We start from the raw sequence: 22193 nt of genomic DNA, 5'->3' as shown, positions 1-22193 counted from the left end.
CTTCGACTGACTTTGTTGTCATTTTCAATGCACAGGGTGTATACAGAACGAAATTTCGTTGCATACGGCTCAGGACAATGTTTGAGGTTCCAATGTTGTGAGTAAAATAAAATACAGTATAAAATATGAATATAAATCTAAATATAAAATATAAAGTGCAGGACTGACAGTAAAATAAAAGTCCACCCGTCTCTCCTGCACCCCAATGCATGCCTGATAAAGCACATGTGCATTCAGTGCTGCCATGTCAATCATGTTTGCCAGGTTTGCTGACCAGCTGTCACATAGTGATGGAACCTTGGTCACCCCCCCGCAAGATTATGACTGAAATAAATGCCATTAGTTCTTGTGAACTAAATAGGTGAAGCAGTCACCTATTTATCCTCCACAGCACAAAAGGCTGCATGCAAATTTGCATGTGCAAAGTCTCCCAGATCTCTTTTGCTTACACTTTTTGCATGATTTTTTTGAGGTGGATCAACACAATTAATTTGGTTAGTTTATTTCTAAACTGTCATTTTATACCCTCTTAGCTTTATTTCAAAGAGAAACATTACTCATTTCTTTTAGAAAAACCTTTGCATACTTTTTGAAACAGATTGTATGTTTTGCAAACTCTATGTACATTTGGCAAAATGACCTGGATAATGCAGCACAACATCATGGATCAGCTGCAAAAGGTCACATCTCTCCAAAAACACTTCATGTATGCTTCAAAACTAGACTGAAGAGCATTACCTACAGGAGATCTGATCTCCTGTTGGTATCATAGATACCCACCCCCAACATGGACTATTCACATCCCTACCTTCTGGCCTGACGGTCAACGACCACATGTACAATAGAACAATAGAAGAGATGAATGGAGGCTAATTTGAGCCATCAGAGTCGTCAGGTTTTCAAGACCAGGTCTTGAAAACCTGGCAGGTCTTAAAAACCTGGCCCTCCTAGTGCTAAGTAACAACTATCAACTATATGTGGTGAATTTTAATGAGTTTAGAAGATAAGTATTATACCTTTAATACTTACACTTTTTAAAATCAATTGTAAGCCTGTGAAAAAACGATGAGCAGTGACGTAAAGGCGTGATGAAGATGTGGCGTTTATGTTTTAAAAATCATAATCCAGTCTAACAGTTATGGCCCATAGTGCCATAAAAATGATGCACATGATCTGAACAGTTTATTTACCTTTAACCTATTTAATACAATTATTACATTACACTTATGCCCAAGAAAAAATATTCTTCCCACATAAACAACAAAATATGCAAGTCTAAAATGTGTGACACATATTATCACAACATCCATATTCATTCGTTTAAATAAAAACAGTTGATAAGACATAAGAGATGTAGATAAATCATTTTTGTAAAAAGCTGCAACTAAAGGAAAACAAAATATTTAAAAGTGACGTTCTGAATAGCAGCTTTTGTGAAAATAGCACACCTTACAGTTCAAAATAAACCTGTGCAGCTGTACAATGTGTTTGGATTACCTTCCTGTTCATTTATTTGGACATGTAATCCTTCAAGTCACTTAAAAGTGCTTATTAAATAACTTTACACACCTTTGACACATTCGGTTTCAGTTCTTGTCTTAAATTTGCATGGATTACAAAGTTGGAATATTTACAGTAAATAACATATAACATGTAATAAATTAAACCTCATACTCTAGTTTTTGCTGACACTAAGCAGTAGTGGTAGGATAAGAACACTATCTGTAAACAGAGCTGCTTGAAAAGGAAGCTAATGAGATGACCTGTCACAATTCTGCTTTCTAATCTGACACAACTTATGCCAGATCAGAATGATATGTGGCTTGCACATATATAATTTATATAATCCATTTATTGAGCAAAACGGTGTACGCTGCTGATGACCATGAAGGCACTGTGAGGGAACTGTTAGCCGGATGGCATCAGATCACACTGCCACAGGATGAGACTGCTTTTATTTACACCAGAAGTCACTGCCAACCTTTCCTCAAACACAAAAAAACGTTCCAGCCTGCATCTGCTTTACAGTGATGGTTTCATAGCAGTAAGTATCACTCCTCCTCGTGCCTCCATTTCTGTGACTCCTCCTGACGCGCATCGGGGTGAATCTGGTTCCTCATCCCACCCAAGACGTTAGACGTGGCTTCAGTGGCCATGATGAGTGGCTTGACTACAGCTGGTGGCAGCTGGCGGAGGACTCCACCGACCGCTCCCGTCATCCCACGCTGCTCGTGCTCCCGCGTCGCCGTGTCATAAAGAGTAAGAGCAGTGTCTGTGATGCCCTGCGGGAGGAGCCAGCATACAGTTCTCGTCAGAAGTTCACATGCGGTCATTACCCAGAATGAATATCATCTTATTGATGCTGTTCTTTCAGGGTGGAATGGAAAGACGAATTTTCTTTGTTTTTACTTATTCATTTATTTCAAACTGGTTTTTAAAAACAACAAGCAGGACAAGAGGAAACATGTACACACAAAATCAGGAACAAAATAATTATCTTACCACTAGATATCTGTTTGAAAAGGAGTAGGAAGAAATGAACACTTACTTAATCCTACCCTTTATCACAATTAAATTAAATATATTACTTGCCAACTTTAATCCACACATGGTAAGAATTATACATGCAGGCTCAAAAATATACATACAACCCACAAAAATTTGCTTAAATGTTCTTTTTTTGATCCTGTGTGAACTAGAAAAAGTTCACAACAAACTGAAACTTGTGTTTCTCTTAAGTGTATGTAAACTTCTTTAAATTTAACGGTATAAATTCAAGAGGAATGGTAAGATGAGCTATTTGCTTACCTCTTTCACCACAGTGTAAGCTTTGGCTACACCTTCTCTCAGGTCCACAGGCTGATGAGCAAGGCCATAATGGGAGTACCGTTTTACCCTCTTTGTGTCTCTTTCGTCAGGTACTGGAGAAACCATGTCATAAGCTGTCTCAGCTGCTGCCTAAAGAAACAGAATTTGAACAAATTAAAACAAAATAAATTTGTTTTTCCTTCCAAAAATTGAGATGCAAATGCTGTGAGATTTATTGGTAAGTGGTCTGTTTTTGAAGTTGAACTGAAGCAGAAACATTTGTTGAAGACTAGATCATATTGCAAATATCAGAATGTTGGAAAGAATAGTTTTTTATTAGCACTGAGGACTAATACAGCAAAAGCTGAAACAAAAAACTACAGCAGATGCTGAAACTAATCTGGTTTAAGTAGTTAAAGAGCTGAAGACTCAGATTAGCATTAGAGATAGCTGCAGAAAAACAGAAACCAGAAAATGTAATGCACTGCTGAAATTAACTTGAAATCTAAATAAATCACTCAACATGCCCCCTAAAAAAACAGAACAAAAACAAGGCTTTTGTTAGATTGTGTAATTTGAAGTAAAAAACTTGTATCTGGAGAATCTTTTAAAAGCATTGTAAGTGTTTCCCTTTGTCTATCTTCCTGTTTCTTTGTTTATTATCCGTAGGTTAGGGGTCAAACAATGGAAATCATCATCAGCTGTAACTGCATGCATTTGTGCTATTCAGAATTTTCATTAATTCTCAATGTCCCTCTTCAGAATACCACCTAGTCTCTGTTTGTGTTTTTCTGTGTGAAAGTCTGTGGTAAAGCTGGTCAAATGTTTATGCATGTATTTCTCTATTCATTGTATTTGTGTAAATGACCTAAAGTATGTCTCTTTATGTTGTTTATGTTAGCTCATATTAAGAACACATAGACCAAGTGAACTGTGTCCCTTTTGCCTCTTGCTCTTTAAAGTAACCATGGCAACAGCAGCAGGCGCGTGCTTTTGATTGACTGTCTCATGGAACTTCTTGGAAAACCCGATCTGATGTTTACATTTGGCCAAGAAATGGATTGCATGTTCCTGTTTCTGAAGCATGTAGTTCAAATACATTGAAACACTGTTATACAACTGTTATTGCTGAAAAAATTTTAGAATCTAAGAGCTCAGCTGAACACTAAAGTGGATGATGTCATCATCTTTATATGGAAAAAATGCAGTTTTTGCTCAAAAACATAATGACATCTAATGTTTGACGATGCTACAATGCTGAAGCATTTAATAACAACTCAATATGATGTGCCCTGTTTGAAATCTGAATGTTGTGTCAAGCTAAAAGTAAGGGGATTATTTTAAAAGATCATCTCATATTTGAATGACTAGAAAACTCATCCTATTCACTTCTGTATCTATAAATAGTTTTGGAACAACAAATACATTTTAAAAAATGCTAAAAGAAAACAGACGTGTCAACTGTTTTCTGAAAAAGCTGAACATTTAATATTTGAGTTGCTGATATAGCAAAGAAAAAAAAATTACAGAACAAGTCTGCTGACTGTAAATTTTTTATAGTTTTCACATTATAATAAATGTCCTACTGGAGTGAAAGTATTCAGAACCAGTTTACCTGGATGGTCCGCACCATCCTGTTTGTGAGCTCCAAAGCAGCCATGGCTGTGGAGGTCCCGAAGGAGGCTGTGCCACGCTGAAAACCCCGGACTATCCGGCCGTCCTTTCTGTACTGCTCAATAGGGAGCCACACCAGGTCCCTCAGGCCGTGAACTGAACAGAACAAAAAGTTCACTTAGATGTCACATGAACAGAAATCCCCAAGTTATCCCAGCCTCAGAGGTAACATGCAAAAAAAAAAAAAAAAGCATTAGATGCCAGGGTAGTTGTATGAGGAACACATGGAAATGAGCTGGATCCAGAAGTTGTTGCTCACCCAGTTTCACCAGAGTGTGAATCGGTGCCACACCACTTAGGATTCCTTGAAGCTGATTGGTCTTTATGTCATTTAGCCACTCATTTATTGCATAGGAAAACAGCTTGTCCACACCAAGTAATCTGAAACACAAAGAAGTGCCAGTTTAGTCTGAAAAATAGGCCATGGTCACAAAGGCAACACATGCAGCAATGGATCACTGTCTCATAAGATATTCAGGTAACACACCCTTGTCTATAGCAGAGCTGCCGCAGTTTTAGTTCTGAACAATTTAGCTGTGTCAGCCCAAAGATGATTCCTGCAAATGTTCCCTGAAACGAGATATTAACCTAATTATTAATAAAAATTATTTTAAGAAATCATTTATGCACTTTTGTGTCAGATCACATACCTGATCCATCGATACATGTTTCCCATGGTAATCCAGTCGAATTGGAACCTCACAAGTGAACCGAAATTCTCTGAAAAGAGAACACAGGATTAAACACGAACATTCTGTATTGCAATTATTTCTGGCTTAATGTCGTTTTTAGCTTCCACTGACCTGAAGAAGATCGGTTGGTCTGAAAAAGGAGAGGAAGAAGCTTCGGTATCATTTGCTACCCCCCTGCCCGACGTTGAGAAACTATTGATGCTGATCTGCCTCTGAGCAGGAACTGAAATGATCGGGGCTGGATCCTGGCTGCCAGCAGTCTGTTTGGAGAAGCTGCAGGAGATCTCTGGGGCAGCGACTTTCTTTGTCGTAACACAAACAGCTGTGGAAAGAAAAAGTCGAAAATAGTTATGAGCTGTCAAACTGTGTTAAAATGCACAACTGTAAAAGTACCAGTTGATTATTGGGCTTACTTTCTTCAGCAGGAGGGGAGAAAAACTCCACTTCATTTGCAAGACTACTAAAGAAATCCTTCAAGAAGAACAGCGCATCCTTTAAGAAAACCAAAAATAATGGGTTATCGAGTACGCTCAACATTTTTAACGTTGCAAACATCTATATCTGATTGTTATACCTGATCAATATTGAGGCGAAGAGGCATTAGAGAAACACGCAAGGAGCACTCAGGAGGCGCCTGGCCTGACTCGGGACACGTATGCAAAGCCTTAACTGTCAACTAAGAACAACAAGTACTCATGAAGTTCCAGGAATTCACAAACCTAACAAAGGTCGTAGTGTGTTGCCAGTCTCACCATGTTTGAATGGGCTTTTCGAGGCATTTCCTTGCTAGAGTACAAGTATAGGAACTTGTTCATCTGTGAGGTAGCAAGTCTGTCCCGAATCTCCAAGTCCTGCACAGCAAACACCTGGCGGGACACTGGCTGGTCCATGGCTGGACGAGATGCTACAGGGGTCTGTGGGTACACCTCATGCTGAAATCTCACCTGATTTCAGCATGGAGAAGTTAAATACGGAGAAGTTAAGTACTGAAGGAATTACCGTAACATTTAGAAAAAACAATGTGATTCTAATGAATGTGGGATGCACAGAAAGATTGGCTAGTGATCAACATCGGAAAGTTAAACATGTCAACTCTGATTATTTTGTCTTTGGTTTGAAATGTCTAACTGCAGAGCTGTGTAATATCGACTGCTCTCTCACACACACAATGTGACATTGCCTCCAGTCACACAATAAATAATTACGAATCACATAGGTTGGTAAAAGCTCCGTTATAGATACAATAAATGAATCAAAGCTAGAATGATGCAGAACAGTCCTACAAAACAAGTCCCTAGTTTTAAAAAAATCAATGTTTTGTTTTCCCACAAATATTTTTTTAAAATTTATCCAGAAAATAAAAAATAAATATGTTGTGCTTTTTAGTAGCTCAAAAGCACCTAACATCTGTATTCACAGGTCGAAAGTCAACCACAAATACTCTATAATAAACACTTGTTCATTAATAATAATAATAACAAACAACCTTGCTGAGTTGTATCTCCATCAGGACATCAGGGTTTCTTCCTCTTCCTCCTCCAATACGGCCCAAACTCTTCACTTGTCTAACTGGAGTTTGAGATGGGGAGCTATGAGGAGTAGATCTACAACACACAAGGAGGAACAAAAATCTTAGAGCGCATGCTTCCTACCCTTTGTACAAATTTTGAGAGAAACCAACAAGAATGGCTCACCCCCGGCTTCGAGCAGGTGAAGCAATGCATGCTGAACTCCCAAAGTCTTTTCCTCCATAAAGATGCCAGATGACAGAAATCTCCCTAATGAGATAGCGGACCTCTGGGATGGGAAAATTCATGGCTCCACGACTGGAATCATTCCCTTCCAAAGGTTGACTGAAGTGATTGTCTTTGATTTCAACTGGATCCGAGGTGAGCTGCTTTACCACAGGCTCCTGGTCTTGATCCTGTAACACAAACACCCTAAAAGTGAAGCAACACACATTTTACATACAAAAAAGGAAAACATTTGAGTAGGTAATTCTTTACCTCTCCCCTGGAATCAGGAGTTTCCAAAATGCAAAAGTCATCCGTCTCTTGGGCCAGGTTAGGCGCAGGCGTAATGAGAGGAGAGGGAAGTATGGGGTACGTGGGACTTGTATCTTGGCTTAAATTCCCACTCTCATCAGGGAACAGAAACAGGTCTGAGCGGGGTGGGTCGTGGTCATGAGTCTCTTCCTCATAGGAACCTACATATAATTAAAAACGTAAACAAACAGCGAGCCCATCATGCTAATCAAACTGGAAAAATAGGTCCTTAGGTTGTTGCTTCTGCACATTTTTATGCAGAACATTTATCAAAATAGCTGTCTTGACCTTTTTTGAAGAGAAATACTATTAGAGTATTTATAAACTTTAAACTTTTCTACATTTTGTCACATTAAAACAACAAAATCCAGTGATATCCTTAACTTCTTACTTTATCTGTAAATACAGACAAAACAATTGTGTCATTTAACAAGGTGTCATTCTGCTTCCACTGTAGAAATACTATTTTCTCTTGGTTTACCACATAAAATCTAAGAACATGAACATTATCACCATTTTCTTACAATTTAAAGCCTTAACTAGCAGTTCCAGTTTAAATCAAGCCACATAGCTAATCTGCAAATTAATCACTTATTTCTATACAATGATATTTTAACAGTAAACCACTACATTCACAATGAATTTTCTTTAACTGAGAAAAGTCTGAACCATTTTGTTGCGGGCACGGCACTTGCTGCCCGTCCGTCTCCTCCATAGCTTCACTCATCAGGTCCTGCAGAATCTGCAGCTCCTTCTCAGCAAGCAGCGGGATCTGAGATGTCGGTCTGCTGGGAACCTCCGCCTGTCAAAAAAATAAATAAATCATTAATTTAAGATGTTTGTTTTAAACATTTTGCTTTTGTATAGCAGCAGCTCAGGAGTTGAATGTCACCTTGTTTTTTTGTGTGGTGTTGTTGCGCTTGGTCTCCGGTTCCTCCGGGGGCATCAGGTCCCCATAGCTGGCCACATACTGGATGAGGTTCATCAGGGCAGCGCAGGAGTCCGAACACGTTCTGATGTGGATCACATCACTGGAGCAGCGCAGCTCAAATCTGGGCTCTGACTATCACCCCACAAACAAAAACAAAACAAAGATCAGACTTTCTCCTTTCAGTGAAAAATCTTATTTAGAGTTGATAAACTTACCAATTTTCCATCTGCTCCAGGTTTGACAGCTGTAATCCTCAGCTCTAGTGTCCCCATGTCTACAACCTGAACATAGTCTGTTATATAAATGAAACAATGATCAGAACAGTAAGCAAGAAACATTTAAACACAATATTTTTTACACAAGAATGTATTCTTTACTAAGACATTACTGCAAATGCATCTGCTGAGGTCAGACTTCAACTACAAAACCAGTGATGGATGAAAACAGCAATTAATGATGAACAAAGAAATATATGACGGACAAATAATATCCAAGGATATTGCTGCATGTTCGGGCAGACGGCTTTATGGAGAAAGGACAAACTGATGGATAGAACATGTAGGCAATAGGAATGATATCTTGTACTCTAATTTTCTTTTTCCAAATTTTGCCAGGCCAAACTAAATCAAGAGGAAATAAATATCAAGAGGAAGGAGTCCTAAATGTTGACAAAAACAAGTCAACTTACCCCGCGCAAGATTAACAGAAACCATATTATTCTTGTCCGAGAGGAACAGAGCAGCTTCATCCAAAATGATCCTGCAAGAAAAATTCTTTAAAACCTTGTTTTTTGAAACTGATTTAAATAAATATTTCTCAAATAACTAAGAAAGCAACCAAACCTTAAGGTTGAAGATGAATTGTCCAAGGAGACGCTGCTGGAGATGCTAAATGTTTCTACAAACACCAAAGATCTGAGTGGCAGGTAGAGAGGTCTGACAAGATAAAGATTGTTCTGTTAATATACTTTACTAATAAAGACATGTTTATTAGCAATCAGTGTGAAATCTGCTTTACCTGTAGTCTAATGAGCAACTCCAAAGATGTAAATGTAGAGTGGTGACAGACATGGGAGGGGCGTAACCCAACACAGGCTCAGCCGAAACATTCAGAAAGTCAACAATCTATGTCAGAAAAACACAAGTTATTTCATTTAATGTCTGCCTGTCTAAAGAGATTTGCGAACATGGTGTGTGATTTTTTTTGTTTGTTTGTTTTACCTGATCATACCAGCCCAGATTAGGTGGCACCACTCTGTGCTGCAGTGTGGCTCCTCTCACTCCAACAGCAACCAGAAACTCCTGAATGGGCCAAAAACAATGCCGCTGAAGTGAGAATATTACACTTAAATATTCCGCAAGTTAAGAAACTTTTTAAAGACAATTTTTTATTTAAATTAAACACATTCTGTCCTTAGCAAATTATATGTGCTAAGCATTGAAAGCATGCTTTCAGTTCTGGTTTATGATTTAAGTGCTTTTAGAATAGGACAGAAATATTCTTTACTGTCCCACAGTGGGAAAATTCAGGCATCACATCAGCAAGTTAAGGTAAGTGGGAGCATGCAGATTAACAGTAAGATTAAAAACCTTAGTGTACGATAGTTCAAACTGGCAGAGGCTTCAGGAGAGTCAATCTGAATGTCTGACCTTGAGGTTGCGTTCTGCACTCTGTGATGAGATTTTGACAGCGACCGACACCATGCTCCGGGCCTCCAGACCGATACCCTCCGAGGGGGTCGAGGACCTTTCTGAAAAAGTCTCTGATTGGTAGACAGTGGGCTCCAGCCAGTGGGGATGTGTCCTGCACGGCAACTTGATGTCTAAGACATTGATGCCTCCATCTAGGAGTCCTGGGTGGATTAATAAATATTAAATATTTACAGTAATAGTCAATAAACTTAGTAATAAGGAGAAATTATATAAAGTGGTACCTTGCTGGTACATGCAAACGCTGCTGGTGTGAAAGCAAATGTAGTGTTGGTCCTTGAAGCCTTCATACTGAGTGACGCTGAACAAAACAGCATTTTTCACCTCAATCCAGAACTCCCCATGTTTGTTTTTTAGTAAAGATTTATCTTCTTCCTGGGAAAAAAAACAAACAAACTAATGAAGCACATATAAAAGGTTTTTAGAGCTGGTTGATTTGAAGACAATATCAAGCAGATTTTACCTTGGAGTTTGTCTGAAGCGCCACTAACCCATGATTAACAGAGAGGATGACAGAAAAGAGGCTCTGGGAGGTTTTGCTGTGCGCTTTGGGCTTTTTCTTCTTTCGAGATCTGAAGCCCAGATCCGAGGCAGGAGAGTAGTAATGCATATTCTCCTCCTCTGAGCCACTGGTCTCCTCTGAAAACAAGGAGAGATGGTTTGGACATGATTTCATAAATCATAAGATACTGAAAAATCATATACAAAACAAAGGAAATTCACTGAAAAAAGACTGTTTGAAATCAATATTACATGGTATCAATTATTACTGTTATTAATAATGTTTTGTGATGGTTTTCTGTATTCTACAGAAGGGGCAAGGCAAAGTAAAGTATAACAAAATTTTATGTTTTGAAAAGTCTCTGACACACATCCTATAAACTTGACTGTTCCAATAATAAAACACTAATTAAGAAAAAAAATCCCATCATTTTAAAAACATTATTTAACGTAAAAAAAATATATATGTATATATAAGGCAACCTTTATTTCAATTAAATAGATCAATAACTCATTGAGCCATTAGGAATAATATTTATTACACTGAAACAATCCAAGCAAATCGTGTTAAGGTTAATGACTTTTCTGCTCAGGTTAAATGCTTAAATACAATATACAAAAATAATTGCTAAAATATGTTCTCGCCAAGTTTTCAGAAATTTAGTAATTAGAAATAATTTTGGTAATTCTAACTAACCTGAAACAAGAAAACTGCAGTATGATTTAAAAATGTGTTTGCCTTTTTACAAGGTGCATGAAAATACCTGGTTTCAACTGTAACATTTTCCAAATTTAGGCTTTTAATCAAACTTAAGATCACACTTTATTACAAAACTGCAGTTTGAATATCAATAACTGTAAAGGACTTTGTACAGAAATCAAGAAATTTCTAAACCTTGAAAACACCTAAATAAAATTCAAGCATTTCGAAGGATGTCAAGTACCTATAAGAACTCTGAATATGAGACGGGTCATTTATTCTTACCCTCAGGGCCAGTAGAGCGAAACTGGCTGAAACTGTCTTTGGAGTAAGTGTTAATCAGCTGGCTGGCAACAGAGAGTCCAACTCCATACGGCATGTTTTCTATGGTTTCCACTGGGGACGGGGCCGTGGGCTCCCACAGCAGAAGGTCATTGCTTATTCTAGAACATGGAGAATGCATGTTTTATTTCATGAAACTGTGCACAGGACACACAGTGCAGGCCACAGTTATTGGTACGCATGATGAAGATGTGCAAAAGCCTTATAACACATAGATTTTTCATTGCAGTGGTGCAATTTTACAATGCAAAATCAACCCATAATCTGAGAACATGAATTCAGTGGCAAAAACAAAAATCATTGCACCTAAAAATCAATTGTTAAATAAACATTGAAGGTTTTTTTTATTATTGTGTCAAGTTATTTCTAGAAACTTCTAATTAGTAGTTGATGACTTTCTGTTCCTCAGGGGTTTAAATATGATGCGACTCAAAGGTCCATTAATTTTAACCACAGAGGTGGATGAGGACTGAAATAATACACAGAGAGGAGGATGTTAAGGGAATTAAAAGATCTCCGAAAGTTATTTTTATCTTAACTGCAGCAACAAGTAGACACATGCCAACAAGTTGTTTGTAAAAGATACAGAAAAAAAGTCTTGTCTATTCTACAATAACATGTAAACACATGTGATTTTTAACTTGAAATGTGTGCTTTGATCAGATGAGACTAAGATTTTGTTCTCTGTTGAAAAACTTATGCAGATAAGAGAATGGAGATGCTGTTAACATGTTTTAACTACCAGTTGATCCGAACATCTGTCAAGTTGTTGTGTTTATTTTTAATAAATGATGAACCTGTTGTGTAGTTTTTCATAGAAAGTCTTGCCGGGCAGTGCCAGCTGCACATTAGGGAAACACAGCTCCAGGATGAAGCGAGAGTTGTTCATGGTTTTTTCCTGGAACTCTGTCATTTCACCAACATCACCAGGAATGATCATCTGCAAACAGGGAAACACATTCATCTCGTCACCACCTGTTTTGTCCACAGATCAGATTTGCAAAACATGTTCCTCATTTGCGTAAGAATTCATCAGTCAAACATGTTAATGTATTGACCAGAGAATATCCTCGCTCCAGGATGCAAATTTCTGCACCTGGATAAACCACACCTGCCCCTCAAATGTTAATATTAAATCTTTGGAACATGCAACAGAGTGAAAAAGTAGATTTTTGTAGATTTTACTTTATGTTAAACAAAAATGGTGTTTAAGGTCTAGCACAGATGTTCTGTTATTTGCACTTTAAAACATACATGCAGCTTCTAAAGTGAGGTACCTTAAATATAGCTTTACCATGTTCACATATATTAAAAAGTTAAATCCAGATTTGGCCTTTAGTTATCTACAACAAAAAACTCAGATTACAAACAGAAAAAACAGAAGTCTTCCTATTCCTGTTGGAGAGACAGACAGGAAGACGGTTACAGATGTTCTATAAATAACTGCGATTTTTTTTACATTTAACTCGGCTTGTTTTTTCTTAAAATCTTTACTACATTTAATGTTTTCCTCAAGAGAAGAAAAACTTTTACATGATTCTTGTTTGAGATTGACATGACCCCTAGTGGTGGTGGGGAAAACTGTTAGAAAAAATAAATCCTATAACTTCACCCGCCTCCTCCTCAACAATTATTACAAAATATTTCATGAACAATAGAATCTAGCACTCAGCAGACTGTTCTAATTTCCTGCTATGCTATGGGAAAAAACTATTATAGAAAACTATTTAAGACTACAATTTTAAAAGTGCGCCATATTCTAAAGTTTTTACAATGCAAACATTACACTTGACAAGCAAAAGTTATTGTAGCAAAAGACAAATTTTAGAAACATGGCGACCCTACATGTTGAATGGTAATTATTATTCAAAGAAGGTCAATGGATAAATTTGGTTTGGACTTTGACTGGGCCATTCTAAAATTCCAAGACTGCCCTGTGTTCAAAGTCATTATGACTGTAGTTGTTTTTTACTGACTACAGCATCTTAGTCCACATATTTGTGGCATGTGAAAACTGCAAACAGGACTTTTTATTAAAGAGATGGGTTATGAAGACAGTGTGTTGCACTACATTGTAATTAGAGGGATCAGATTATACAAAGTTAAAAAAAAAATTAACACTTCTGCTCTAGACCATGTTGGTTTTTCACATAAAATCTACATAAAATACAATTTAGTCTGTGTTGCTAAAGAAACCAAACTGGGGAAAAGCTCAAGGAACATGAATTTAGATATGATGTAAGAATTATGATTTGTTGCACTTCACTTCTGACTCACCTCCTCAGTCTCATACATAACCTTGCGTGAAGAAAAGGGCGACGGCTCTGGTTTCCCAAAGTCACACACGTCCTTCAACGAATGAGCAGCCCCTTCCTCCTCCTCTTCCTCAAGTGAATGATCCTCAGCCCCTTCATCATCTTCAGCCGTCACACGCTCCAGTATTGAATGGACCGTGGTGGGATTCATCTTGAGGACGACCCTGCTCAGAGGAATTATCTGTCACTACAAATCGGAGTTCAATAGACTCGCCGGTTCATGTGAACGTACCTCGGCCAGTCAAACTTTACACTTTCAGATGTCATCATGTCTCCTTCCATGTTGTGGGAAACCCTGAGGAAACGGGCAGCGGGTTGATCCGGCTCCTCCTGGAACTTTCCTGCACCATGACAACAACACCAAGTCAATGGCCGTTTCATAATCACATTTTCTTTCTGTCTGACAAAAGACGAACCAGTAAGTTCCTTGAAGGTGAGCTCCATTTTGGTTTGGTTGGGTGAGCTTCCGCCCATGAACTCGGTTTTCACCTCCAGGTCTTCCAGCTCCATAAGCAGAACTTCTTTCTGCAGGGACTTCTTGAACCAGGGGCCTCTCTCCTGATCTGAACGCAGGTCGGGGATAGGGAAGCGCACAGAGAGGCCGAGAACCGGAGCATTCACTGTCAGTGATATGTGACAGTTGGAGGGAGTGTGGGTGTCGTCCAGGAAAACCTCTGCAAAGGCTTTGTGCTGAAAACGATCCAAGAAATCCATGTTTCAGAAAAAAATAATAATAATGCAACAAATGTATACAATAATAGCATCCCTTTTTTAATCCTATTCTTCCATCTTTAAAAACTGCATTCCTCTCCTCAATCCATCAATGTTTCTAAAAGTTTCACATACTTCCTTCCATCTGTGTGTCCTGTTTTCTTTCTCCCTTTACTTTTCTCTTTTACTCCATTATCCATTTAGTCCATCATTTGTACAGTTCTTTCTCTACTTTTCTTTTCTTTACTCACTTCCCATGTCCTCCCTCCATCTCTTCCTTCCTGCTTTTTGAAAGTTTTATGTTTCGAACCTGATCACAATACAAATAAACTAAAAAAGGGAATTGTATCACTGAAAATCTGGGCAGGTATGTGCTGAAAATGTGTAAGAAGGCTGATGTAATGGTATGATCTTTTAATGTTAATACAAAACAATTTTATAGTTACTTTTTTATGAACAGCAAACTAGTTAATTCAATAAACATCTAGAACTTACCAAACTGATGTGCTTGTTGTAAGATGTGTACAAGTGGGAGGCCATCATCTCTGTAGTCGCTAATTTCTGAGGCTGCAGCAGAGAGTTGAGACGGTCGACGATGCTGATGTCCAGCTCGGAGCGTACAGGACCCAGCTCCACCCGGATCTCAGCTTTCCTTGGTATTGTGCTGAGACGAACCTGGCCTGCCTGAACAGAACAGCAAACAGCGAGCTAGTGTGCCATGCAGAAAAGGTATTGCATGATAAAAGTGGGATCTAATTTGTTAATTTATTTATGATTAAAGGTGAACACCTGAGGGCCTCTGCGCTCAGCCAGTTTGTACAGTAAGTGAAGGCAGGTGGAAAGGGATGCTTCATCACTGACTGGGGTCTCAAATGTTAAGAACTGAGGTGCGACAGAAAAAAAAAATTAAAATCTCTTCCAAACTGAAGTTTTGCCTGTCTTATATAGGCAGTGTTCAAACAAGAGGGAAAGAAAAGCTTAATACTGACCTCAGTGTACTGGATTCCTCTGTGGTTTCCACCAACAGGAGGCTCAGAAGGAAACAGACATTCGACAAACTCCATCTGGCTCAGGGAGATGTCAGTCCTGAAAGTCCGCAAGTTTGATCCCTGACAGTGTTCGTAGTTTATCTTCAAACCCTGGCCAACAAACCTGCAAACATTGGTCCATGTTATGTACACAGTCATTGATCAGTCAAAGTGAGGCCCCGGAACCATTTGCAGCTCCTGGACTGATTTTGTGCGGCCACCCTGACCACAATTCAAGAAGAATTAAATAAAGAAAAAAAACACAACTTTTAAATTAAAATCTACTTACAAAGATCCTAGATGCAACACAAAATTATCATTTTTGGTTTCCTATAGTTGTCATGGTAACTAGAACTACATCTACTCATTGACTTATGCTCTAAAGTACACCAAATCTGCTTTTAACTATTGTATTAAAACTTGGCCAAATAAAACAAGTGTTTTCAAATAACGTCTGACCTAGATCCTGTTTTTATTGCGGAAAATAGACCAAAAAAATTTCAGTTTTCTTTATTCGAGCTCAAAAAAAGCAAATTGGATGACTTTCATTCAACATGGAAAACATCCACAAAACTTTTTGAAGTTTTGGATCTATGATTTAGTTTCTTCCAAAAAGTAATCTGATTACTTTCTGTTTAATTAAAACAGTTCATTCTTAGTTTAATGTTGATTATGGTAGGTAAAAAAATCCCAACATATTTTGGCCCACATGAAAAAAAAGGTTGGACACCCCTGATCTAGTTAAAAAAAGCACTTTAGACAATTACAATTAACTGTAAACGGTGTTTACCTTAGATGATCATGGGGACAAGCCTGATCAAACATTGATCGAGACCGAAGGAAAGCATCTGGAGAAAGCTGGCCTGGGCCTTGTGCGCTGAAAAAATGTCCAGCTAGGGGTCCAACTGGGCTGGGGGCGGCATGTGGCGGTGGCAGCGGGTCAATGTGGAGGACAGAGACTGCAAAGCCACTCAGTGACAGCTTTAGCACCAGCTCTGGTCTTGATTCATCCCCGTGTGTTTTAGACGAATGGGCTGAAAATGTAAAACAATTATTATTGTTTTATCTTTATCTTGCTGTTTCAGATAAAGCAAAGAAAAAAATGGCTGTGTCTAATTATTTAAAGCATGCTTACAGGTTTGTCTCGGTAGTTTCTGAGGGAGCTGTGAATCCCGCGACTGGGCAGAGGATTCACTCGTCCGTTTCTCTCGTTGTCGCGGTACATCCATGTAGTCATCCCACAGAGCCTGAAAGCACAGGCAGATGTCCATGCTGAAAATAACATCCTAATGCAACAATCTTAAAGTGGATTTCTGTGAGTCATTTCAAAATCCAGGTAGTTCTTGACAATGTAAAAAAATCAGTAATTTATTGAGAAACAAAATTTTAAAGTAGGTTTTAAAAGTCAACCAGACAAACAACATGGCATAACAGACACTTTATTAGCTGGAGAAGAGGTTGTGATGTAAACAGAACCATTAACTTGATTTTCATTATTTTTTGATTGCACTGAAATATATTTAAGATTAACATATTGCTAATCGAGAAAGAGAAATTTTTAATCCATGAAATCCTGCAATCCATAAGGAAATTCAGTGTTTAGTTTATGACAATTTTTGAAAATAAATCTAACGCATTATTACTAGGGATTTATTACTAATTTGATTTTTTTTTCTTTAAGATTGCATTTAAAGAGAAGTTGTCTTAGAAGCTGGTCTTTCAAGTTAAACCCGTAACTTGGTAATTAGCAAAACTATTCCATATAGAAACAATTATAAGGATAATTTCAATGGATGGATAGGTGGACGGATAGAAGGACCAACAGATGAATGCACGGACAAATGGATAAGTGGACAGCAAAACAGATGAATGGACTGGATGGATTGATACAACCTTTAGACAATAAGAACAGAAATAATGACCGGAAATACTTTTTTTTCCCCACACACTACTGATTTTCCATTTATATCCAAACTTGTGAAATATTTCAGTCAAATTCCAGACAAGTAGACTGCATAGGAACCCTGAGGATCATGCTGACCATTAAAAAAAACCTCAAATTACACCAAGTTCCATGTGCTCAAAAACACTAAACAAGAAGATCAAAGTTTGATTAGCGTGTGGGACTCACTGCTGCATTTCCAGATGGAGACTCTCCAGGTGAGGCAGAGTAGTTGCTGTTGAGAGACAAGTCCAAGTCAACAGTGGGCGGTTCTCCGAGAGGAGGGAGGGACGATAAGCTGTGAGACATGTCCATGTCAGCCATGGAGAAGAACACATCATCTACAGCAAGAAGCAAAACAGGTTTTATTAGACACAATGTTGTTTCAATCTGTTTCAGACTCATTTATATTCAAAAGTCCAACCTAACTTAATGAAAAGTTTTCGATTATTGGTGTGAGCTTTTTGTGACCAAAACCTAGAACCACACTTCTAGGATCCAAAATACACACTGGTGTTTCCGTTTCTAAACGAAATATGACATCTGAAATGAATCAAATGCAAAATGAGGTGGATCATACTGTTTGAGCTATATGTTACTGTCACATATAGAGCAATTATAGAATATCAATGAGATGACATTTTGTTCCAACCTCGACTCGATACAGTTCTGGTGGTCTGGCTATCGAAAAGGTCTGGGTCTGTTCCTGGAACAGCGGTGTCTTTCTTCAGACATCGGTTCAGCTCCAAATGGAGACGATACTCATCCTCTTGTTGCATGGGACGATTTTTTCTGTCCTTATTCCATTCTTGTGCACCTTAATGTTAAGATCAGGAATTATTTTTAAACAGCTCATTTTCGTGAAGATTGTTTCAGCCAGTTACCATCTATGTTCTCACCTCCTCCAGAAAAAGCTCCAAATAAATCCAAGAGTAGATGGACTTGGCGTGGGGAGAGCAGGATAAGCAGTTTATCAATGTGTCCAACAACATCCAACTGAGAAGAAATACCACCAGAATAACAGAAGTATTAGTACTACTCCAATTTAAAAAATACATAATAAATATCAATAATTTATTTATAATACTGATTTTTTGCTAATTTACCTTTGCACCAGGCAGAGCTAGGTTGTTTTTCAGAGTGAGGGACAGCTCAATTTTACCACTGAGGCTTCCAACCTGCACAGTCTCAAAGGGGGTTATGGAGGACAGCGGCTCTGTAAACTGTGGATGGGGCTCACATATAATTTTGGGATTCCAACTGGGGGAAAGCTTTGGCTCGGTTTCCTGTAAAATAAGAGAATTCTGTGTTAAAAACAAAAACAAAAAAATGCTTTCTGGGAGCTGAAATACTGGAGGCACCAACCGGAGGGGTGGGTGAGGATCTGCAATCGCGAGACACGACTGAGAACTCGTCCCAGAATACAGTGATTCCTTCCATCTGCATGTTTTTATGTGCGAATGTGGTTGGCTGATGCACATTTACACTTGGACTCTCTTCCCCCGTTTCATCGCAGTAAACAATCCTGCACAAATGTACAAAATATTCATATTCATTTTCAGATTTATTCATTTTCCTTGAACAATCGTGTTGTTACAACCTCAAGCTGGGTTATATTGGATTTTATATGACAAACCAACATAATTGAGATTAAGCATAATTGAGATTTTTTAATCCAGTTAAATACGGAAAAATGGTGGAAGAAGATATTAAAAGTATTCACGAGTAAAAATGACTCAAACTCCAGATAGAAATCCAATCCAGAACCTGTGATTTGAAAATTGTTGTTAAGACGTTTTGGCAAAGAAGAATAGGCAAACAATTACATGAAAATACTTTTTACAAAGAATTACGTTTGGTGGTGAATACAACTACATTTTTACACTTTTATTTATACAAGCCTTTAAAGACCATGTATGATTTTCCTTCTAATGATACACTACATAGTGTTGGTCTATCATGTAAAATAAATCCAGTTCATGAAATTATAAGTTTATGGTTGTAGTGTGATGTACTGTAGAAAATTTCAAGGAGCGTGGATACTTATTTAGACTTAGGAAATATCATTGTGTGTCATTAATCCAGTTACTTACTTCCTGATTCGAAGTTCAAGTGCAATTCCAGTTTTAGAATTTTCTGGAATGTGTTCGACTCGGAGAACGGTATCCAAAAACGTCACTTTGACTCGTCTCAAAACTGCATCAAAATAGAAAAAAAAATTACGTCACCGTTTTTGTATTTTTCACTAAACTTGCTGATAAAGAGTGGAGATAAAACATACCTGTTTCTATTGTCTCTGCAAACTTCTCCAATCCTTCAAAAGGCTGAAAGCTTTCTCCCATATCATCAGTGAGTTTTTGGCTCAGGCATTCCTTGGCGAGCTGCATACTGCTCGTCATAAAACTGGACCAGTACATGGGCTCAGTGCCAGAAGCTGGAGGAACAACAATATTTTCACATGTTTAAATATGGCATGTTTACTTAACTTAAGCCCCTTCCTATTTCAGGCATATGGTAAAGGTAGACACAAATCAGCATCTCCTTACCCGCTCTCGGTCTTGGTCTTAGCACCATCTCCAAACCCTTGACCTCCAGGGCACAGTTTTCCTGTAGCAGCGCTGCCCATGGAACGGTCAGAGATATCGTCTGGATGAATCCTGCGATTACCTCGAAGGGAGCATCCGCCGTCTCCAGGAGCTCATTGAGAGACTACAGGACAAGACGGCAAACATTTTTAGTTCCAGTAGAAGACATGCTGGCAGAGATCAATTTCCAGTTTTCTTTGCTAATTCCACTTTTTTTCTAATTACTATAACACATTAAAGACTAGATATGCTGCATATAATAGAGATATCAATATTGATTCCAACTAAAAATGGAGAAATTATATTATATGATTATTCCCATTTTTACCAGAGTTTTATTAACTATAGAAAACTGTATCAATGAACATTCTTTTGACTGATGCATTTGTAGATAAAAAATAGTGTCTGTTTATAGTTTTGACTCATTTTGGTGTACACAAAACCATATATATCTCATTATCTGCCCTGCCAATAACCAGTCAAAGCTACTTAAGAAACATCTGATTTTGATCTCCATCTGACTCATTGGTGCATCTTATTTATTTTACATTACTGTAAAATTATTACACCATCATTTGAATTATTTTGCCCTCAGGACATAAACCCTCATATTTACTCACCGGCAACAAACTAAACATTTCGGTAATACAATTTTTTTAAATTTGTTTTTAATCCCATTTATAAAAACTGTTTGTTTCATATGACCAAAATTTCTTGTAGATTAGTGAAAAATAATACAAATGTTCTGTGATTTACTTTTAAGTCATTTGGAAATAGTGCCGTGGCAAGTTTGAACAGATTTACCTCAGCTACTTTATATGTAAACATTGCATCTCACAGTCAGTATGAACTCATTACACAATGTAACACTTGGGTTCCATAATTCAACAAAAATAAATGCTCTTAAAATTGTAAATTTAACACAACACATACCCATTTATCCAATGGTACTTGTGCAAGGGACCCAGTGCCTTGATAAAGATCAAGGCTGAGCTGATCCAAGCTTAGTTTCTCCTGCAGAAAATTCCCCAGGTACCGATGAAGGAGGTACCTGCAGGCCCGCTTTTTGATGGACTCTGAAAATGGCCAGGGCATCTTAACTTGTTGGTTGAACAGTGGGGTGGTAACAAAAGTGGCTGTGAGACTGTGGAGCTGCTAAGTTGAGGTTATTCAGACAGCTGTGAAGGAATCAATGATGTTACAGTTGTGTCATCCTTTTGATGTAAGGTACTGAACAAATGTGAGCTCAAACATCCTTCACATCCCAATATCTGGGACACGCTGGAGGATGTGTTGACACTATGTGGGAATTGATCCGACTCCAGTTTGCTGCACCTACAGAAAGGATACACAGAAGACACCCCCCCTCCATTTGAAATTGGAAACCAAAACATGTGACTTGACACAAATTAAATAAAAAAAATAATAACAAGAAGTTTTGTCTGTTGATACTTTGTACATTTACTAAACTGCTCCAGATCGAAAGTGAAATGACATTTCTAAATAAGCGTAAAGTATTTTAACGTTGTGAGTATAAGTAGTCTCCTTTCTCAAACTCATATCTGCTTGCGAAATAGCCGTGAGCGTCACAGAAATAAAAATAAAAATCTCTGTCGGGCCTTAGCATGTCCACAAAAACACAGCTGTCATTGACCGACCGGACATGTGCTTTGACTACCGGTTAGACAAAGGCAAGTCATTAAGCTAGCTGATATTTAGCAGCCTATTAGCATAGTGGATACACTGAAACTGCAACATTCACAGCCTTCATAGCCGGCCGGTTGCTAACGTCAAGCTAAGATTGTAGCATTGAGCTAGTTAGCAAGCTAGCTAAGATAAAACAAAACATTTCTTCTTTTATCAACACTTTAACGTTACATTCATAACTACATATATACACAATGCAAGCATAACAATTACACATGCTAAAGGTTAAGCATTTAACAAGCTAAGAATGATTACATTAAAGCAGCACGCAAGTTACCTTCTGATTGAGTTGTTTACAAACACTTTCATGACTTCGCACCAATGGACAATGCTGCATTCGAAAACTCCTCGGAAATAGAATATTCAAACTCAAAAAATGATGTTTTCATGCTATAGAGTGAATGAAAGGATTGCATTGTCCATAAATTATGGGTTAAACACTGTTGTTTGTTGATTGGTTGGTTTAAAAATTTATTATCCTAATTTTTCACTCAATTTGTTTG

General features: G+C 38.0%; 1 protein-coding gene across 1 annotated transcript; it reads right to left on the bottom strand.

Moving 5' to 3' along the window:
* Window positions 1-1163: 1163 nt before the first annotated feature.
* Window positions 1164-22162, bottom strand: atg2b (autophagy related 2B). Its single transcript, XM_032546758.1, has 43 exons — window positions 21968-22162; window positions 20917-21318; window positions 19945-20107; window positions 19680-19832; window positions 19492-19594; window positions 18764-18923; window positions 18505-18684; window positions 18298-18394; window positions 18051-18215; window positions 17588-17739; window positions 16592-16703; window positions 16247-16490; window positions 15418-15580; window positions 15218-15310; window positions 14924-15112; window positions 14134-14407; window positions 13950-14058; window positions 13680-13881; window positions 12200-12342; window positions 11346-11503; window positions 10323-10498; window positions 10084-10234; window positions 9800-10002; window positions 9371-9451; window positions 9168-9274; window positions 8993-9085; window positions 8839-8909; window positions 8366-8442; window positions 8112-8282; window positions 7889-8021; window positions 7181-7380; window positions 6869-7098; window positions 6661-6778; window positions 5927-6118; window positions 5749-5850; window positions 5588-5666; window positions 5286-5496; window positions 5133-5202; window positions 4970-5052; window positions 4742-4863; window positions 4424-4578; window positions 2809-2958; window positions 1164-2282 (listed from the first exon to the last, which is right to left on the bottom strand). The coding sequence occupies exons 2-43, from the start codon at window positions 21076-21078 to the stop codon at window positions 2052-2054; spliced, it is 6228 nt and encodes a 2075-aa protein (XP_032402649.1). The 5' UTR covers window positions 21079-21318; window positions 21968-22162; the 3' UTR covers window positions 1164-2051.
* Between the last annotated feature and the right edge of the window lie 31 nt (window positions 22163-22193).

This window comes from Xiphophorus hellerii, chromosome 19 (assembly GCF_003331165.1).
Source record: "Xiphophorus hellerii strain 12219 chromosome 19, Xiphophorus_hellerii-4.1, whole genome shotgun sequence".
NCBI classification, from domain to species: domain Eukaryota; kingdom Metazoa; phylum Chordata; class Actinopteri; order Cyprinodontiformes; family Poeciliidae; genus Xiphophorus; species Xiphophorus hellerii.
The sequence above is the reverse complement of the archived record's forward strand: the minus strand, read 5'-3'. Positions and strand labels throughout refer to the sequence as shown.